This window comes from Engystomops pustulosus, chromosome 3 (assembly GCF_040894005.1).
Source record: "Engystomops pustulosus chromosome 3, aEngPut4.maternal, whole genome shotgun sequence".
NCBI classification, from domain to species: domain Eukaryota; kingdom Metazoa; phylum Chordata; class Amphibia; order Anura; family Leptodactylidae; genus Engystomops; species Engystomops pustulosus.
In genome coordinates this window covers 60,248,563-60,265,470 of record NC_092413.1, presented here as the reverse complement: position 1 = coordinate 60,265,470, position 16,908 = coordinate 60,248,563, and the positions used below count along the sequence as shown (strand labels likewise).

The window sequence follows — 16,908 nt, the reverse complement described above, 5'->3', positions numbered from 1 at the left end:
AAAGAAAAACCGCCTAACCCCCGAGCAGATCCTTAAAATTCTGGGAGTCTTTAAACTCTAACCATGGCTGCCAAACATGGGTGTATCTTGCATAAGCCTCTGGCGTGACTGCTGCTAGCTCCTCCATGTGAGACAGCGCCAGCATCTCATGAGCCCATTCAGACATGGATGGGCAGACAGTGGATCGCCAATGCCTGGGGATCACTGCTCTGGCCGCAATGAGGCAAAACCTCAATATGTTTTTTTTCTGTAGGCTAATGGGTCCTGGGAGCATTGACAGCAATGCTACCTCCCGGGAGGCTGTCACCTGCGTATCTGTCATCTGCCGGTATGCAGCGAATACCTGATCTCAGGAATTTCGGAGAGCATCGCAAGTCCACCAAACGTGCAGCATATCGCCCTTCTCCTTTCCACAGCGCCAACAAGAGTCTGAAACCGAGGGAAAAGCCAAGTGGAGCTCTGTCGGCACCCGGTACCACCTAGACACAATCTTATATCCCTTTTCCTGAGCAGCACAAGCAGAGGACAGTTTGTGGGTAAAGAGGAAGGAGCGCTGCCAGCCCTCTTCTGATGGGGCATTGTCTACGTCACGCTCCCATCCCCTAACAAAGGAGAGCTCAGCTATGTCAGGGCCCTGGGACAGAAGCGAGTAAATTTGAAACAATCCCTCGAATTCTGTAAGAGAATCCGTATATGCGGCAGTGGGGCCAGCTTTAGCCATGAAGGATCTAAGTTGTGAGTACTGAAACCATGATGTGTTAGTCGCTTTGGGGTGCGGATGAAAATCTTCCAGGGTTGGCAATGGAGAACCTTTTAGGATATCATATAATCTGGGGTCGTCAAGGATTCCCCAGCCCAAGAACGACAATTTTGACATTCCAGGAGGAAAGCCAGGATTTCGGAATATTGGTGTGAGAGGGCTATGCTGACGGGATAGGGTACCTCTAGAGATCAACGATCTCCACAGCCGCAAGGTGTCTTTCAAAAGGGTAGCCTGAGGAGGAAGGGGAGAAAAAGACTCCGGGGAAATCCACGGGAGGAGTTTAAGTAGAACCGGAGAGTAGGTTTGTTCCAAAGACACCGATTGTTTAGTTGTGGAATGTGGAGTTGGCGGGGAGAGACGGGTCCTTCCCCCGGCTTGGGCAGCACACTAATATGAGCCTCCAAGGCCCGGACCGAGAACCCAGAGTCCACAGAGACAGCGCCAAAAACCTTAGCCAACAACGGAGACAATAACTCCCTAAATTGTTTGTAAAAGGCTGGGGTAAATCCATCAGGGCCAGGGCTTTTCCCTGCTGGGGTGAGTTTAATGACAGCTGAGACCTCCGCTGGTTCAATCACCCGTTCTAGAGCATCAACCACCTCTCCAGGTAAGGGAGGTAGGCTGATATCAGACATGTACGAGTTCACCTGGGCCTCATACGAGGGATCCGCCTTATGCAAGGCAGGTTCCTTCAAGGCATACAGGGAAGAGTATGAGGAGAAACTATCACACATGTCAGCAGGGTGGTAAACCTTCGTCCCCCCCAGGCTTATGATCTTGGGTATGTATGAAGTGAGGGATCTGGGTACCTCGGAGTTACAACTACGCTGGGGCTGAGGATCAGGCCGGTGAGACCAGTCAGGGTCCTCCAGCTGAGCTGGCAGGCATCCACGTGCAAATGAGGGGGAGGCGGATTCTCCAGGAGGCTGTTCCATGGCGGGACTGGGGTGTTCCAGCCTGTCCGCTTGCTCCTCAGCCATCTTCCCCTCTGTGTCAGCGTGCGGGGAGAGGGTATCCGGCTGCAGCTGTGGTGGTGAGGAAATGTCTGCGGCGGCACCGACTGCCGCGTCCAGCCATCTTGGACACGGGGAGCAGCCCCGCACTCTGCATTACTGGGAGCCGTTGCGGCTGACAGCGGTGTGCCCTCCGATGTGCCCCCTGAGGTCTCGGGTGCGTGGGCTGCTACTTCGGGCGCAGCCGCGGCTTGCGGCGCAGATGAAGCGGCAGACGGCATTTCTATATTTCGGGCCGGGGCCGCGGCGGATGCGGAGGACCGGCCAAGCTGTATAAATGGGGTACGGGTGCTCCCCCTTCGCTTTGCCCCCATTTATATGGAGGAAATCGCTGTATACAAAGATCAATCGGCCGTGAAACAGGGAAAAGGCAGGAGCGAGGTCAGTGTGCTGCCATCTTCCTCCACAGCCAGGACACGCTCCCCCACAGCAATTTATAAAATGAAAGCTGGGTTCCTGGTTGCCATGTTATGGCAGATGGTATATGTCTGCCTTAGAAACAGGGAGCTGCTTTTGGATCAGATTTTAAGCGGATGCGTTGTAAACCAAGATTTCTATGAAGAAGACTATATTAGGTCTTCACAGCTATTTTGACTACTATGTTCATTTACCTCAATTTTATACAAAGCACACAACCTTTTGTTTTATTTTAGGGGAAAATGGTAAACTACTTTATCCCACCTCCACCCATAGAAAATACTAAGAAAAGCGGGGCTATGGACAACAAACAGACCTTCCCTTGTGAGTAATATGTTAATTCTGTATTAAATGGTTAGTATCATTAGGAGAAAAAGTTTTTGTTTTACTCTAGAGCAGACTGCTTCACTTGCGTATCACCCGTTCTTTCTCTTTTTGAAGACATGCACGTTACTCTAAGAAGCTGTCTGTGTGTGTGACTCGTGGAAGAGAAACAGGCAGGTGTAGGCAGGTGTAGGCAGGTGCCTACACCTGCCTGTTTTGCTTTGTCTCATTCTACAACAGCATGGTATTGTATAAACTGGGCATGTAGGGATCAATGCATTAGAGATTTGTTACATTGTTCAATTGCACTTTTCATGCATCATGTTTTGCACTTTAGCTCTATATGGTTATTCATATTCTGGTCCTTATGGTTACTGTAGTTCGACTCTTGGCAGACTGTAGTAGGGGTTTTTAGGGCAACTTGGCCCTTGGCAGCTTTGTATACCCCTCTGGTGTACTTTTTAAGTGTTTTTATATTTATTGTTGTCCCGTCTTGATTGTGTTTAAAATTGTTACTTGTCCATTAAACATTTTTTGCTATATTTCTGTCTAGCCTTGTGTAGGCATCTTACCTTTTTCTTGTTTTGTTTGGATTGTATAATTGTGATCCTGTCACTGTCCTAAATAACTGGTTGATGGCAGTTTCTGGGCCTAAATCCTCATGACAGGTTCCCTTTAAATAGCAAGGTGTAGGTGTTAATTTTTGTTGGTTTATTAATAATGCCAAATGGAATTAATGCTCTAAATGTTTTCCTAAGCTTCTACTACTTTGGGTGTTTGGGAGGTAGAGCATGTGATCCAATGAAAACATAAATAACTGAGGCATTGAAGCTGTTATGGCTGATAAGGAAGCTTTTGGAGGAATAACTATTATTTCATTTTACAATTGGTTTCAATATTTGCAAACAAATGCTAATAAATCTGTGAACCTGTATTTTCCTTGTATTTCCTTATATTTGACCATTTAAAGTTTAACACTAAATAAAGTTATAGAAAATTCTAGGAATAGGTCCTTGATATGAGAATGATGGGTCAACATAACTTACCACCCTTGTAGCACAAACTATACTCAGCAGCAAATAAATGGAAAAGAAAGCAGACTGCTCCATTATCTTGGTGGTGGTCACACTAAATCTGGCGGTCACACAAAGTCTGGTTGTCAAACTAAATCACTGCAACTTGGCTCTCATTGAAATGACTGCAAAACTTGGTCTGACCACTACACAGGGAATAGAGACGAGAACAGCTTATATCTTGACTCGTTCAATATGTTATCAATATTTATAAAAATGTTCTTTATGGGATTTGTAAAAGCAACTAGGATACACAAACAGTGGGCTCAGGATCCCTGACCTCTGGATCACTTGTGTTCTTAGTGGTTTGCTTCCACTAATCAAAGATTTTGATCATGTTCTATCTGTATCTTTTAAAGGGAACCTGTCATCAGATTTTAACATTTTACCTAATTACAGATTCTCAGGCTGTAAACTTGGCTCACTGCCAGCAAAGAGGATTGAGTCATAGAGGCGTCTCTGCAAGACTCTGTGTCAGTGGCGTAACTAGGAGAGGCTGGGCCCCATGACAAACTTCTGCATGGGGCCCCCTTCCCCTAAAGGCGAATTCACACAAACATGTGCATGCTGTACCGTAGCACAGCAGACACACGTCGGCGACACATCGGACAGGAGGAGGGGGTGAGCGCTGCTCATCTCCGTCCCTCTCCTTAGCGATGTATGGTGCATTACAGGAAAAGATAGGACATTAGGACAAGTCCTATCTTTTTCCCGGGTACGGAATGGTACGGTGCTGCACGTGTCCTGCACTGTACCTCTCTGTACCCCGCCGTGCGCCCATTGCTGGCCAATGGGGGACGTATATACATACATGCATATTTGTATATAAAAGACATGCTGCATATACATACACATAAAACATATACACATATGCACAGTATATACAGAATATACACACACACCATATTCATACACTCACAGCGCACCCACACACACCATACACTCACACAGCACATTCATACACACAAAGGGCACAAACACCATATACACTCACAGGGCGGGCACAAACACCATATACACTCACAGGGCGGGCACACACACCATATACACTCACATCAGGGGGAACACACACCATATACACTCACAGCGGGGGCACACACACCATATACACTCACAGCGGGGGCACACACACCATATACACTCACAGCAGGGGGAACACACACCATATACACTCACAGCAGGGGGAACACACACCATATACACTCACAGCAGGGGGAACACACACCATATACACTCACAGCAGGGGGAACACACACCATATACACTCACAGTAGGGGGAACACACACCATATACACTAACAGCGGGGACACACACCATATACACTCACAGCGGGGAGACACACACCATATACCCTCACAGCGGGGACACACACACCATATACACTCACAGCGGGGACACACACACCATATACACTCACAGCAGGGGGAACACACACCATATACACTCACAGCGGGGGCACACACACCATATACACTCACAGCAGGGGGAACACACACCATATACACTCACAGCGGGGACACACACCATATACACTCACAGCGGGGACACACACACCATATACCCTCACAGCGGGGACACACACACCATATACACTCACAGCAGGGGGAACACACACCATATACACTCACAGCAGGGGGAACACACACCATATACACTCACAGCAGGGGCACACACACCATATACACTCACAGCAGGGGCACACACACCATATACACTCACAGCAGGGGGAACACACACCATATACACTCACAGCGGGGGAACACACACCATTTACACTCACAGCGGGGACACACACCATATACCCTCACAGCGGACACACACACACCATATACCCTCACAGCGGACACACACACACCATATACACTCACAGCAGGGGGAACACACACCATATACACTCACAGCAGGGGGAACACACACCATATACACTCACAGCGGGGGCACACACACCATATACACTCACAGCGGGGGCACACACACCATATACACTCACAGCAGGGGGAACACACACCATATACACTCACAGCAGGGGGAACACACACCATTTACACTCACAGCAGGGGGAACACACACCATACACACACACACTCAAAGCACATACACACACTCACACAGCACGTACATAGAGTCACTTACAGTCGGCTGGCTGTATTCGGCGGGAGAAGTGGAGGATCCAGCGGGCGGGTGCTCCCGAGTCTGTCGGCTGTGACGTCCGTGTGGGGGAAGGGGGCAAGAAGTGAGCAGGCAGGAGGGAGAGTTGCCGGTTGTGCCGCTGGACGGTCGGCATTGTCGTTGAGGTGGAGGGAGGGTTCCTCCTGGCTTCCCTCTTCTGCGCACTGGGTAACGCGCCCAGCGCTGCCAGCGTAAGGACGTCATTACGCTGCCAGCTCTGGGACTCTTACCGTCCCATGCGCTGCTTCAGGCATTAGTGTGACAGAGCAGGAAGTGTCAGCGCGTGTCACTTCCTGCTCTGTCACCGCTCTAAGCAATACAGAATGCCGCAGCCGCAGAGTGAAGACCCTCTCTGATTCCCCCACCCCCCGGGAATCATTTAGCACTCCGCCAATGCATGACAGGGGGGCCCGGGCCACGACAGACAGAGGCATTAGTGACAGTCCCGGCCGGGGCCCCCCCTTCTGATGGGCCCGGTCGCACTTGCGACCGCTGCGACCGCGGTTGGTACGCCACTGCTCTGTGTCATTACTGTTCTTTTCGCTCTCTCCTTCATGCAGACATGAGCTGGCTTGCAGCACCTCGGCAGGGGGAGAGCTATGAGAGCAGTGATGACACAGGGACTGGCAGCCTTGCACAGACGGTCCCTTGATTCAATCCTCTCGAAGTTTTATATACAGGCAGTCCCCGGGTTACGTACAAGATATGTTCTTTAAGTTTGTTCTTAAGTTGAATTAATATGTAAGTTAGACCTGTATATTTTGTAATTGTAGCTCCAGAAAAATTATTTTTTGTCTTTGTGACAATTGGATTTTAAAACCTTTGGGTTGTCATAAGAATGAGGATTAACAATTCTATCTTAAATGCAGACACAGCTGATCATTGTAGTCTGGGACTAAAGTACAGTACATTACCAACATCCAGAGGGCCATTTGTAACTGGGGGTCGTCTGTAAGTTGGCTGTTTTTAAAATGTACTTTTAAAATGTAATGGATCTCAGAATCTTTATTATTAAACAAGTTTTGTAATTGGCATTAAACAGACTATGGGAACCTGTCATTGGGTCAAAATGTGAATTCCTGATAACAGATTCCCTTTAAAGATTTCTGATGGGGAAATCCATCTTAGAAATTAAGTCATTAGCTGGGTTCTACAGCAATAATACTTTTGATAAATTTTCTTTTAGTTTTTCCAAGCATACCTGGTATTGATTTTCATATTTGTAAGGTCCAAAGCCATGCTTTAAGTCAAAGCAATATGACGGAATACACTGTTTCAGTGCCTTGAAAGTCAGTAGCCCATCAAAGAGAGCCTGTAGTAGACTAATTTTACTGAGAAATAGCTGCTGATTACCTTCCTATGACACCTGAAGGTTTTTAGTGCTGTGTGCATTCATTAAAGGTTGACACTTTTTTTAATGCTTTGCTTAGGTTTAAGAGTTATGATTTTAGCAGCAATAAAGGAATTGAGCTCAAGCAAAGGGGTGTCTGCCATCGGCATACTTAAATACCTAAGTTCCATGTATAGTTTTGACATGCGGGGGAATCATCGACAGCTCAAGAAGACCTTGGATAAGCTACTTTCCAAAAAGATAGTGGAACAAGTTAAAGGTCGTGGACTTCAAGGATCCTTTAAACTGGGAGTGAACTATAAAGAACAGATGATTCAAGATAAGACTTCAGTCCAAAAGTTGGTAAGCTGTCATGGATATTAATTTACATATTTGTATATACAATTTGATTTCTATTGAGGTAACAGGTAATTCTCTTGAATGCAGTCTCGGCACAGCTTGGTGCTTTTACAATCGGCTACAGCAGATTTAATTGTGTCTATAAATAGTTTCCCACAAGAACCTTTATTTTTCATGCTCGTGCATATCCCATTTTTTGTAGAACAGAAGATCTTCCAACAGGCTGCAGAGAAGTAGGATTCAACTCAGGGAAAATAATGAAGACGCTTCTGAGACTGGTGCTGATCTAAATGTCTTGTCAAAAGATCATGACTACTGTGCATTGAGCAAAGCAGGCTCACCACAAAATGAGCTACAGGGCTGTGATACCAATAATGGAGTTACAGAGCAAATGGACGGTTCTCCTGTCAACGATGAGAAATCTACCACTGCTAGTGACAGCACTGCTGATTTAGAGACAAAACCAGATGATTTGGACTTTATATCTCAGGAAATGGATAGTAATCGCAGTCCTGTCTTCCCCATTAATACCTTTGATTACCGCTTTGAATGTATTTGTGGTAGTCTCAGGCATCCTGATCCCAAGGACAGAGTTCAGTGCTTGCAGTGTCGTCTATGGCAACATGCAGAGTGTGTAAACTACAATAAGGAAAGCGTCCACACCACACCTTTCTATTGCCCACACTGTCTTGTTGCAATGGATCCTGTTCCAACTGGCGCCACTTTGATTATTTCTCCCAGTTCCATCTGTCACCAGTGGGTCGATGAAATTAACCGTCATGTGCGATCATCCTCTCTTCAGGTCATGGTGAGAATATTATAGATTTCCTACCACAGATGTTATTGTAAAATTGCTTTTAGCCCATGTACATAGCCAGGCATTATATCAGCTTTAACACCATAGCGCTGCGTGCCGTACTAGTACTGCGCGAGATCCAACAATTAGCTCTCAGCACTAATGCAGGTCCAGCTCTGCCCCGGAGCCAAACCGGCATTGGGAGTCATTGGGTGTCAGCGGTAATCTAAAATGTTAAAAAAATGTTATTCAATAAAAAATTAAAATAAAGAGACATATAATGCACACAAAAAAGTCTAAATCTTAACACAGTGACAGTGTTCAAAAGTTATAACCATTTAAAGCGACACATGTCAGAATACAAAAAATGGGGCTAAGCCTTAAGCTATAAAATGGCTGCGTCCTTAATGGGTTAAAGATAAAATTATTATCAATCAGTCTATAGCTGTAATCTGTCATCACATTTTAAATGTACAGCAGTTCTCATGACGAGGAAGACTATTTGGGACACTGGGGGCTCAAATAGTCGTTATAGGTGACGTGATCCGGTCATTAATTGCGACCACATCACAGCCCCCTAGACTTCTATGGCTCCCGGTGGCGGTGCAGTGATCACACTGTGTGGCACGCACCGTCACCAAATTGGACTGCTTGTCTGCCTCCTCACCCTTCTCACCTCCTCCTTCTGGCCCTGTGTTTGCCCGTGATACAGTCCAGCGAGCACACGGCCATTGAAATGAAGCCTAAACCAAATACAGGTCTGTATGCAAATGTGGTTTAGTGTGCCAAATTGCCCAGTAGTTTTTTTTCCCCATCTGCGACCGCTAAAAAAACCCATAAATATTAAACATGACTTGGTCTTCACTGCACATGTGCTATAGGTATGGTGCTGGTGCGCGGAAGCTGAGATGTACTACTCCGGCTTCAATGAATTACTGTGCAGGAGTGGGGAGCACCATAGATTAGTCAAATACACCTTGGACCACATCTCTAGTTATGTGTAAATGTTTTTTTTTTGTTTCATAGTGGCCACACTATGGATGTGTAGAAGGTCGTGTAGTTGGCATAGGGTTCTAAATTGGCCTGAAAGGTTCTCTTTAATCCCTTTGAGGCATTCCTTGTATGTTAAAAGCCAATGTGCTCTCGGACAGCAAGCTCAAAAGCATGGCTTTGATATGCGGTAATTACTTAAAGCAGGGATATCCACCTACCACAGCCAGGATCAGAGAAAACTATGGTTCTGGTGGTTTCACCCACTCTACAATCTGTTGAGTGGGTGCCAAGGTTTTTTTATGGCCACCAGAGGCCTAGTTGAACTTCCCTGGCACATACCTATATACACTCGAGTATAAGCCGACCCAGGTATAAGAGAGGCACCTAATTTTACCACCAAAAATTGGGAAAACGTATTGTATACCCCTTTAGTATGCAGCCAGCCAGGTCAGTGACTGGTCCTTGCACATGGCCCGGCTGGCGCACGCTGTCATTTCTGCGCGCTCGCTGCAGACGGACCTGCCGCTGACGATGGAAGAAAAGACCAGCGGGGGGGAGGGAGTCGGGGTGATGCAAAGGTGAGTTTTGACTTCATTTTTTTTCTTGACTCAAGTTTAAGCTGAGTTTTAGTTTTTCAGCACATTTTTTGTGCTGAAAAACTCGGCTTATGCTCGAGTATATACGGTATAGAAGTATTAACATGTACCCATTTATCATGTCCAAAAACGCAAATACCCCCAAATATTAATAAAATAATAACAATTAAAAAGTGTTAAAATAGTATTACTTTGTTTACATTGCTTCCCACAGAATGATCAACAAGTGATCCAAAAACAGATATGTACTTAACTATGTGCCAGTAAAATCTTAAGATCAGAATATAGTGGTAAAAAAGTATAAGATATAATACATTACTAATAATAAAAGATACTGTATAAGTATTTATTATACCGTTTATATACTCAGGCACAAAGTAGAGGAAAAGTTGAAGGAGTAGCACAGTGGTGTATTGGATTGAGATCCGTGTGGGTGCACGCTTCAGGGAATCTGGCTCAGAAAGACCCTTGCATAAGTAAATCCAACAGCGGGGAAGCAGCACTCCAAGTTCAGTAGTGGTATTTATTTCACCAGTGGAAAAAGATATGTTTCAGCTATCTCTATGTAACCATTTTCAAGTACACCAAACAATGATACAGGGCGGGTTTATATCCCCCGCAGGATGTGACATCATCAGTGAAAAACAATACAATCAAGCATATACATTTTAACCCTATGCGGGTGTGTTCAAACATCCAATGTGTTGCATGTGTATACAAATCCATGTGCATAACAATTTACACAATATAGCTCAACATGCTACCCGGCGTACCACCCAGCCAATTGTCCGGTGTCCACACTACTAGGATTCTGATGAGATAAAAATTCATATGTGGCCACCCACAAAGTCCTGACTCCTTGGTACCGACATTCTAGAGTTGTGTTCAGTCTATTATATTTTATTAGAGCAAAAATTATTGCAAAGAAGTATTATCACTAAATTTCGGGCACAGCTTATCATATAGATATGTACATTGCATATTACTTACCTGTACATCAGCCAGAGGAAAGCGCATACCCACCTCCAGGTTTATCCCGGACCCGTCAGATGTTTTCTCGCGAGAGTATGGTGGACTCATGAGTAGTAGACAGTGCTGTGAGACGAGATGATCGTGGCGGTACAAGGTCCCGCAACGCAGTCACATGATCCCAGCTGGTCACCTCAGGATCCCCTCTTACATCGGCACAAGGTCTGACATTACCTATGAGTGTGGGTTTATCAGTCGCGATTACTGAGCAATGTACAGGTTAGGTTGATAACAAGCGATCTGTCCTATGTATAAGTCGGGTTACCTAGCAACGTCTTTGGACATGCGCTGTGTCGTTTATATACTCAAGTATAAGCTGTGGCACCTAATTTTAACACAGAAAAATTGTTAAAACCCAGCTAGTAGCTAGTGCCTGCCCCCCAGGATATAGCCAGTGCCTGCCCCACGCCCCCCAGGATATAGCCATTACCTTCCTCCCCGCCCCCCAGGATATAGCCAGCGCCTGCCCCCCAGGATATAGCCAGCGCCTGCCCCCCAGGATATAGCCAGCGTATGCCCCTTTAGTATTTAGCCAATTTAAAAAAATAAAATAAAAATTAGTGATTTTTGAAGATGGGGAGTAAAAAAAGGGCCCTGGCGGGTAGGGGTTAAATGTAATTGAGTAAAAGTTGAGCTTTATCTGTCCATTGTACTGTGCTTTGATTTTTTTTTCCTTAGATGTGAAGAGGGTGGTGATTGAGCATGCCCACCACTGCTATACTCTTACTTGCTGCTCCCCATTGTAATTGTCATTGGGGCCATCATTATGCACTTCTCAGCTAAGAGTCAAATTAGGGATTTTTGAGTTCACAATCAGTGAAAAAATAAAGCATTTTTAAAATAAAGCCAATTAACCAAGACATTAAAAGTCAGTGTTTAGTTGAAGGAGCCTACATGCGCTATAATGTTGATAGCCCATCTTCAGGAAATGTTTTTGTAGGTATCTGAATCCTTGTATACCAATATAAAAAGGGATAGTCTACCAAGGACAGACCATGATGGAACCCTGGAAAAGTCCTTTGGGAGTCAGAGTTTAGCATGAAACGAGAAATGTTGGTGCCTCTTAGAGAATGCATATAGGTAAAACATTTGTGTCTCTATTAAGAAAATATATATAATGAAACTAGGGTCAGTAATAAATATGTGTTTCTTACATAGGTATATCAAGGTGTCAAGAAACATGGTTTCCTACAACCCCAGATGTTAGCAGAGCAAGATGTAGTCATAACCACGTATGATGTACTGAGGACTGAGTTAAATTATGTCGACATTCCTCACAGTAATAGCAAAGATGGACGGAGGTTTCGGAAACAAAAACGATACATGGCAATACCAAGCCCCCTTGTGGCCGTGGAGTGGTGGCGGATCTGTTTAGATGAAGCACAAATGGTAGAATGCACAACAGCAAAGGTAAATGGACTGTGCAGCAACAAATGTATAAAATTTATATCAATCATGGAAAAGACCAACACATTAGGTATTCCTGTATTGCCCAAACTAGTACTATATGAGAATAATTTTCCCTCACCAGAAACAAATGTTGAAATTCATATTTTTTCATACTATAAAAATTTGAATAAAAAGCAGCATGCATTTCCCAAAATCGTATCAATGAAAACTATAGATAAATTACTCTAACGCATTTCTGCATATTTTTTTCTTTCAATTAGGTAGTGCAACATAAGAAACTCTTTCATAAGAAGGATATACAGCAGATATCTCTGTAATTGTATCTACCCCAAAAATAAGAGTAGTGTATAATTTGTACTCCATAATGAATTGCATAGTAGCATATTTTTTTCTAATGCATTTGGAATTGTTTTTAGCTTCCTAGTTCAGCCAAGTCGGCATATGTTCGCAGTAGGGTTAGTATCTCTTCCAGACACCTCTGGTATGGGAGATACAAGGCAACCCTACACTACATTAGATGATGGTTGGCTGTTCCTACAAGCAACAGGCTTTGATCCTTTTTTATTAGAAGGAAATCTTCCATCAGTCCCAAATGATAAACCAGGGACCTTACTCCTACAAAGTCACAGTCGTAATCTTCTTATATTTATTATACATGGCTTCATTCTGAAATCAATTTTAAAAATTATGCAAATGAGTCCGAGGGGCTACCCTAGCCCCTCTGTGATATTGCTTTACAGACTGTTACAATGTCTCACTCCACCCCGCCCCACTTTTAAGAGTCTGTAATGGCAGATCACAGAGAGGCTAAGGTCAGTCTCAGTCACAAAGCCTGTATCTGTGCGTACGTTTATCATGATGGATTTTGATGGTAGATTCCCTTTAATGCATATAGTTTATGTTCATCAATGATACTGGTTGTCATAAAGTGTTTCATTATTAAATGGAGAACAGAAAGTGGACCAGGAGGTAAACAATTTGTCTGTGAGACCATACTTTATATTTGTTTTTTTATAGGCTGCTGAAATGGCTCTACGTTTATATGGGGTTAACAGATGGTGTGTGAGTGGAACTCCTGTACAAAGAGGCTTAGAAGGTAATATTACAAGATGCATTACTCAGGCCAAGGCAGAAATCCTGAAAACTGCTAAATTACATTTTCTAGCATCAAATTAATTCATGTTATAAGTTTAGTCGCCAAGTTAAACTTTATCTGCTGCCACTTTAGTGATCAGCTGACCACTGTAGCTCCATTCCCTGGAAAATTAGCTAGGCATTCCCATTAAGGTAAATGGTACTCTATGTAACCTATGAACAACTTGAACTCTTATCTGCCCTATAGGAGGTTACTAGCGTACATATAGTAAAGCTCAGGAGTGGTTGTTTTTATAAAACCACCACACTTATATGTATACCTTTAATACGTTGAAAACATGCATTATTTTAACTAAATGTTCAACTAAAGGGGCTGTCCCACCGTCACCAAGTCCCAGCACCTGATATAACGCTCGGGCATTATTCGGGGAAAGGGGGGGGGGGATGCGGTGCCCAGGTGCCCGGAAGTATTCTGAGCGGACCTTCCCCTGTAAATAAATAGTTTAGGTTTTTTTTTTTTTGGTTATGCAACCCCTCCCAGCCACTTCGCTATTTTTACATACGGCCGCACAACCTCTTTAACATAGTGTAGTATCTGATAACGATTGTAACTTGCCATGTGCAAGGGCTTAAACTAATGACTTTTTTTTTTTTTTAGACCAGTTACAGGGGAAATTAATAAGTGCCCATAAAAAAAGGGTTTGCTTAGACTTGATATTAATCGCCTATCCTTACATTAGGTTATGCGGGTTGTATACGATACCCATCTCCCCTACTAATTCGTGACCATAACTTCCTGCCATCTGTGATGTTAGTCAAGTTGGGAGCTGACGGAACTGTGCAATTGGAAGTGGTAGTACCTTACTATTGCAGCTTAAAGGAAAACTGTCACCAGTGGGATACTTGTTAAAATTCTAAACATACCTTATAGGGTGTAGTAAATGCTGTCCAGCCATGTCCTTATAATGCTGGTGTGCTGGCCACATGCTGGTGATATTTCACACCAGCGTTTATAGGGACATTCCTGGACAGCATTCACTACACCCCATACGGTATGTTTAGGGGTTTAACAAGTGTCCCGCTGGTGACAGGTTCCCTTTAACTCCTATTCATTGGTAAGGTAGCTGAGCAGCATTTCCCTGCCCGGACCAACACAGAGTGTACAGAGTTGTCTGCTTCCAGCTGCTTGGGGATGCTGGTTTCCGATCTAATTATGGTATTTCACTGCTACTTATGATTGCAATAATGGTCCTGAATTTTGTGCCTCATCTGCTCCATAAGAAAGACAATAAGATGTAAATATTTGCCCTTTATGATTTGTCACACAGATTTATTTGGACTAGTGCTTTTTCTTGGAGTGGACCCTTATTGGGTAAAACACTGGTGGGACCAACTTCTATACAGACCATACTGCAGGAGGAATCCTTTTCCATTGTACCGTGTTATTGCTAAAATTATGTGGAGGTCAGCCAAAAAAGATGTTATTGATCAGGTATTTATTGTTTGTCTTATTATAACATTATTTGTTGATTTGGGATTTGTTAAATAAGTTATAAAAAGAAATTTCTCATCAAACATACAATAAAGAAATATATTGATGCCTGCATTCATCGGATAAACTAATGCAGTGCCTGCCAAAATACATTTGTTACCTAATGTGTATAGATTTGTCTTGACTGTAAAATTTCAACATGCCTGACCTTCTATCTCTTAATCTTTGGTCTTAAAAAAATAAACAACTGACAGGAGTTTGCATCAGTATGCATCACGGGGTCTTAATGGGAACCTGAAACCAGTATTTGCACCATAGTACAACTGTAAAATATAAAAACTATTGCCTCTACACTAAGCAATTCTCTAGTTTACTCTAATCTGTAGGTGTTTAGCTGCTAGCAGAGGTTTTACCTTGTCCCCCAGCCTAGTATCCATTTGACATGCTTACTAGTAACCGTGGGAAACCGTGTAGAACAGGTAGAGACAATAAGAGGCTTGTTGGGAGGGGCTGTAAGAGAGGAGTGCAAGAAAAAAGGACCATCACATTCTTCAGGTTGTCCAATTTCAAACATGTTGTCCTGATTCATATAAATAATAATTCTTAATTTATGTAGCGCACACAGATTACGCAGCGCTGCACAGATCTTGCTAAATTGGTCCCTGTCCCCATGGGGCTCACAATCTAATCAACCTACCAGTATGTTTTGGAGTGTGGGAGAAAACCGGAAGACCCGGTGGAAACCCACGCAGGCACGGAGAGAACATAAAAACTCTTTGCAGATGTTGACCTGGGTGGGATTTGAACCCAGGACCCCAGCATTGCAAGGCAGAAGTGCTAACCACTGAGCCATTGTACCGCCCAAATATATAAATGCCCTCAATGCTCTCACCTCAGTGCCCTAAGCTGATGTCACAACCAGGAAGTGCTGCCCACTTCAGGAATAGCTGAATATGAGTTTATAAAAAATGCTAATATATATCTTTCTATATCTCAGGCTAGGAAGAATCCAGCAAATTATACATGTATTGTTGGAATTGTAGTCCAAGGCTCTCTCCATCTGTGCTAAAGCTATTTTTGGTCAGTAACTTTAGAGTTATGCTTTAAATTTTCAGCATCCTATTTTTGGTATTCCCTAATGCTGAAAATTGTCTAGTCACTTTTTTGAGATGTGGTTACATTTTTAAGATCAAAATTTGAAAATGCATATGGATTGCAGTTCTCTGTGCTGTAGGGCCAGAGAGATGGAGAGTTAGATAAAGGTTGGAAATGCAAGCTGCATATATTGATCCAATTCAAGATTATATCTTTAAATGCCTGTATCACTAGTTCTATAGCTCACAGAACCACAATCTTATTTTTGGAGATTTTGATTTTTGAATGTAGCATGATTCAAAGTGCTATAGAACTCAAGATACTCATTGGAAAACACTTGGCAACATTGGCTAATTATAGGTGATAGTAAGTTACATAAAATGAAATCACACATGGTAGTTTGTACCTTATGTAGTTATGTAGTTATCCCTATGTAATAAACCATAAAGGGAGACCGAATGCAGGTATTTTCTTTCTTTTTTTTTAACTGTATTTATGGAATTTTTTTTGAGAAAACAAGACTCCAAAATAGGGTCAACAACACAACAATGGGTCCAAGATCCATAAGAAGGAGAGGGGCAAGGGAAAGGGGAGACCCAAGTTAGTCACTAGGTTTTATTTGGTCCTGAGTATCAGGCGAAATTCACTGCTACATTTATTAAGATAATAAGTCTTCTAGTCAGAATCCACAGAGAGTTGGACAATAAAGCAATGTCCGTGAAAAGTAATTTTACCAGGTTCAAAAAGAAGCGGAAGGGGTAGAAAATGGGGGTTAAACACAGAGCAGAAGCAATACAAAATAGAACCAGAGAACTTGACACTTGCTCATCATCTCATCACCAAAGGTCAAACCATGCAGGTATTTTCATACAGATTTTAGAGCAGAATGCATTTGGAAATCTGCTTTGAGAATCAAGTGTATAAGGAAAGGTATATTTGCATACAAAGTGCA

The 16,908-nt window shown here is 43.5% G+C and overlaps 1 protein-coding gene across 3 annotated transcripts in view; it reads left to right on the top strand.

Moving 5' to 3' along the window:
• SHPRH (SNF2 histone linker PHD RING helicase) overlaps window positions 1–16,908 on the top strand; it is an 80,765-nt gene that overhangs the window by 28,197 nt on the left and 35,660 nt on the right. For 2 of the 3 annotated variants that reach the window (XM_072140915.1, XM_072140914.1), the window contains 7 exons: window positions 2,430–2,517; window positions 7,191–7,453; window positions 7,653–8,258; window positions 10,206–10,343; window positions 12,023–12,274; window positions 13,292–13,370; window positions 14,698–14,861. In XM_072140915.1, the coding sequence (XP_071997016.1) occupies window positions 2,430–2,517; window positions 7,191–7,453; window positions 7,653–8,258; window positions 10,206–10,343; window positions 12,023–12,274; window positions 13,292–13,370; window positions 14,698–14,861 (1,590 nt within the window). The remainder of the gene's footprint in view (window positions 1–2,429; window positions 2,518–7,190; window positions 7,454–7,652; window positions 8,259–10,205; window positions 10,344–12,022; window positions 12,275–13,291; window positions 13,371–14,697; window positions 14,862–16,908) is intronic. The other variant, XM_072140916.1, reaches the window with a different exon arrangement.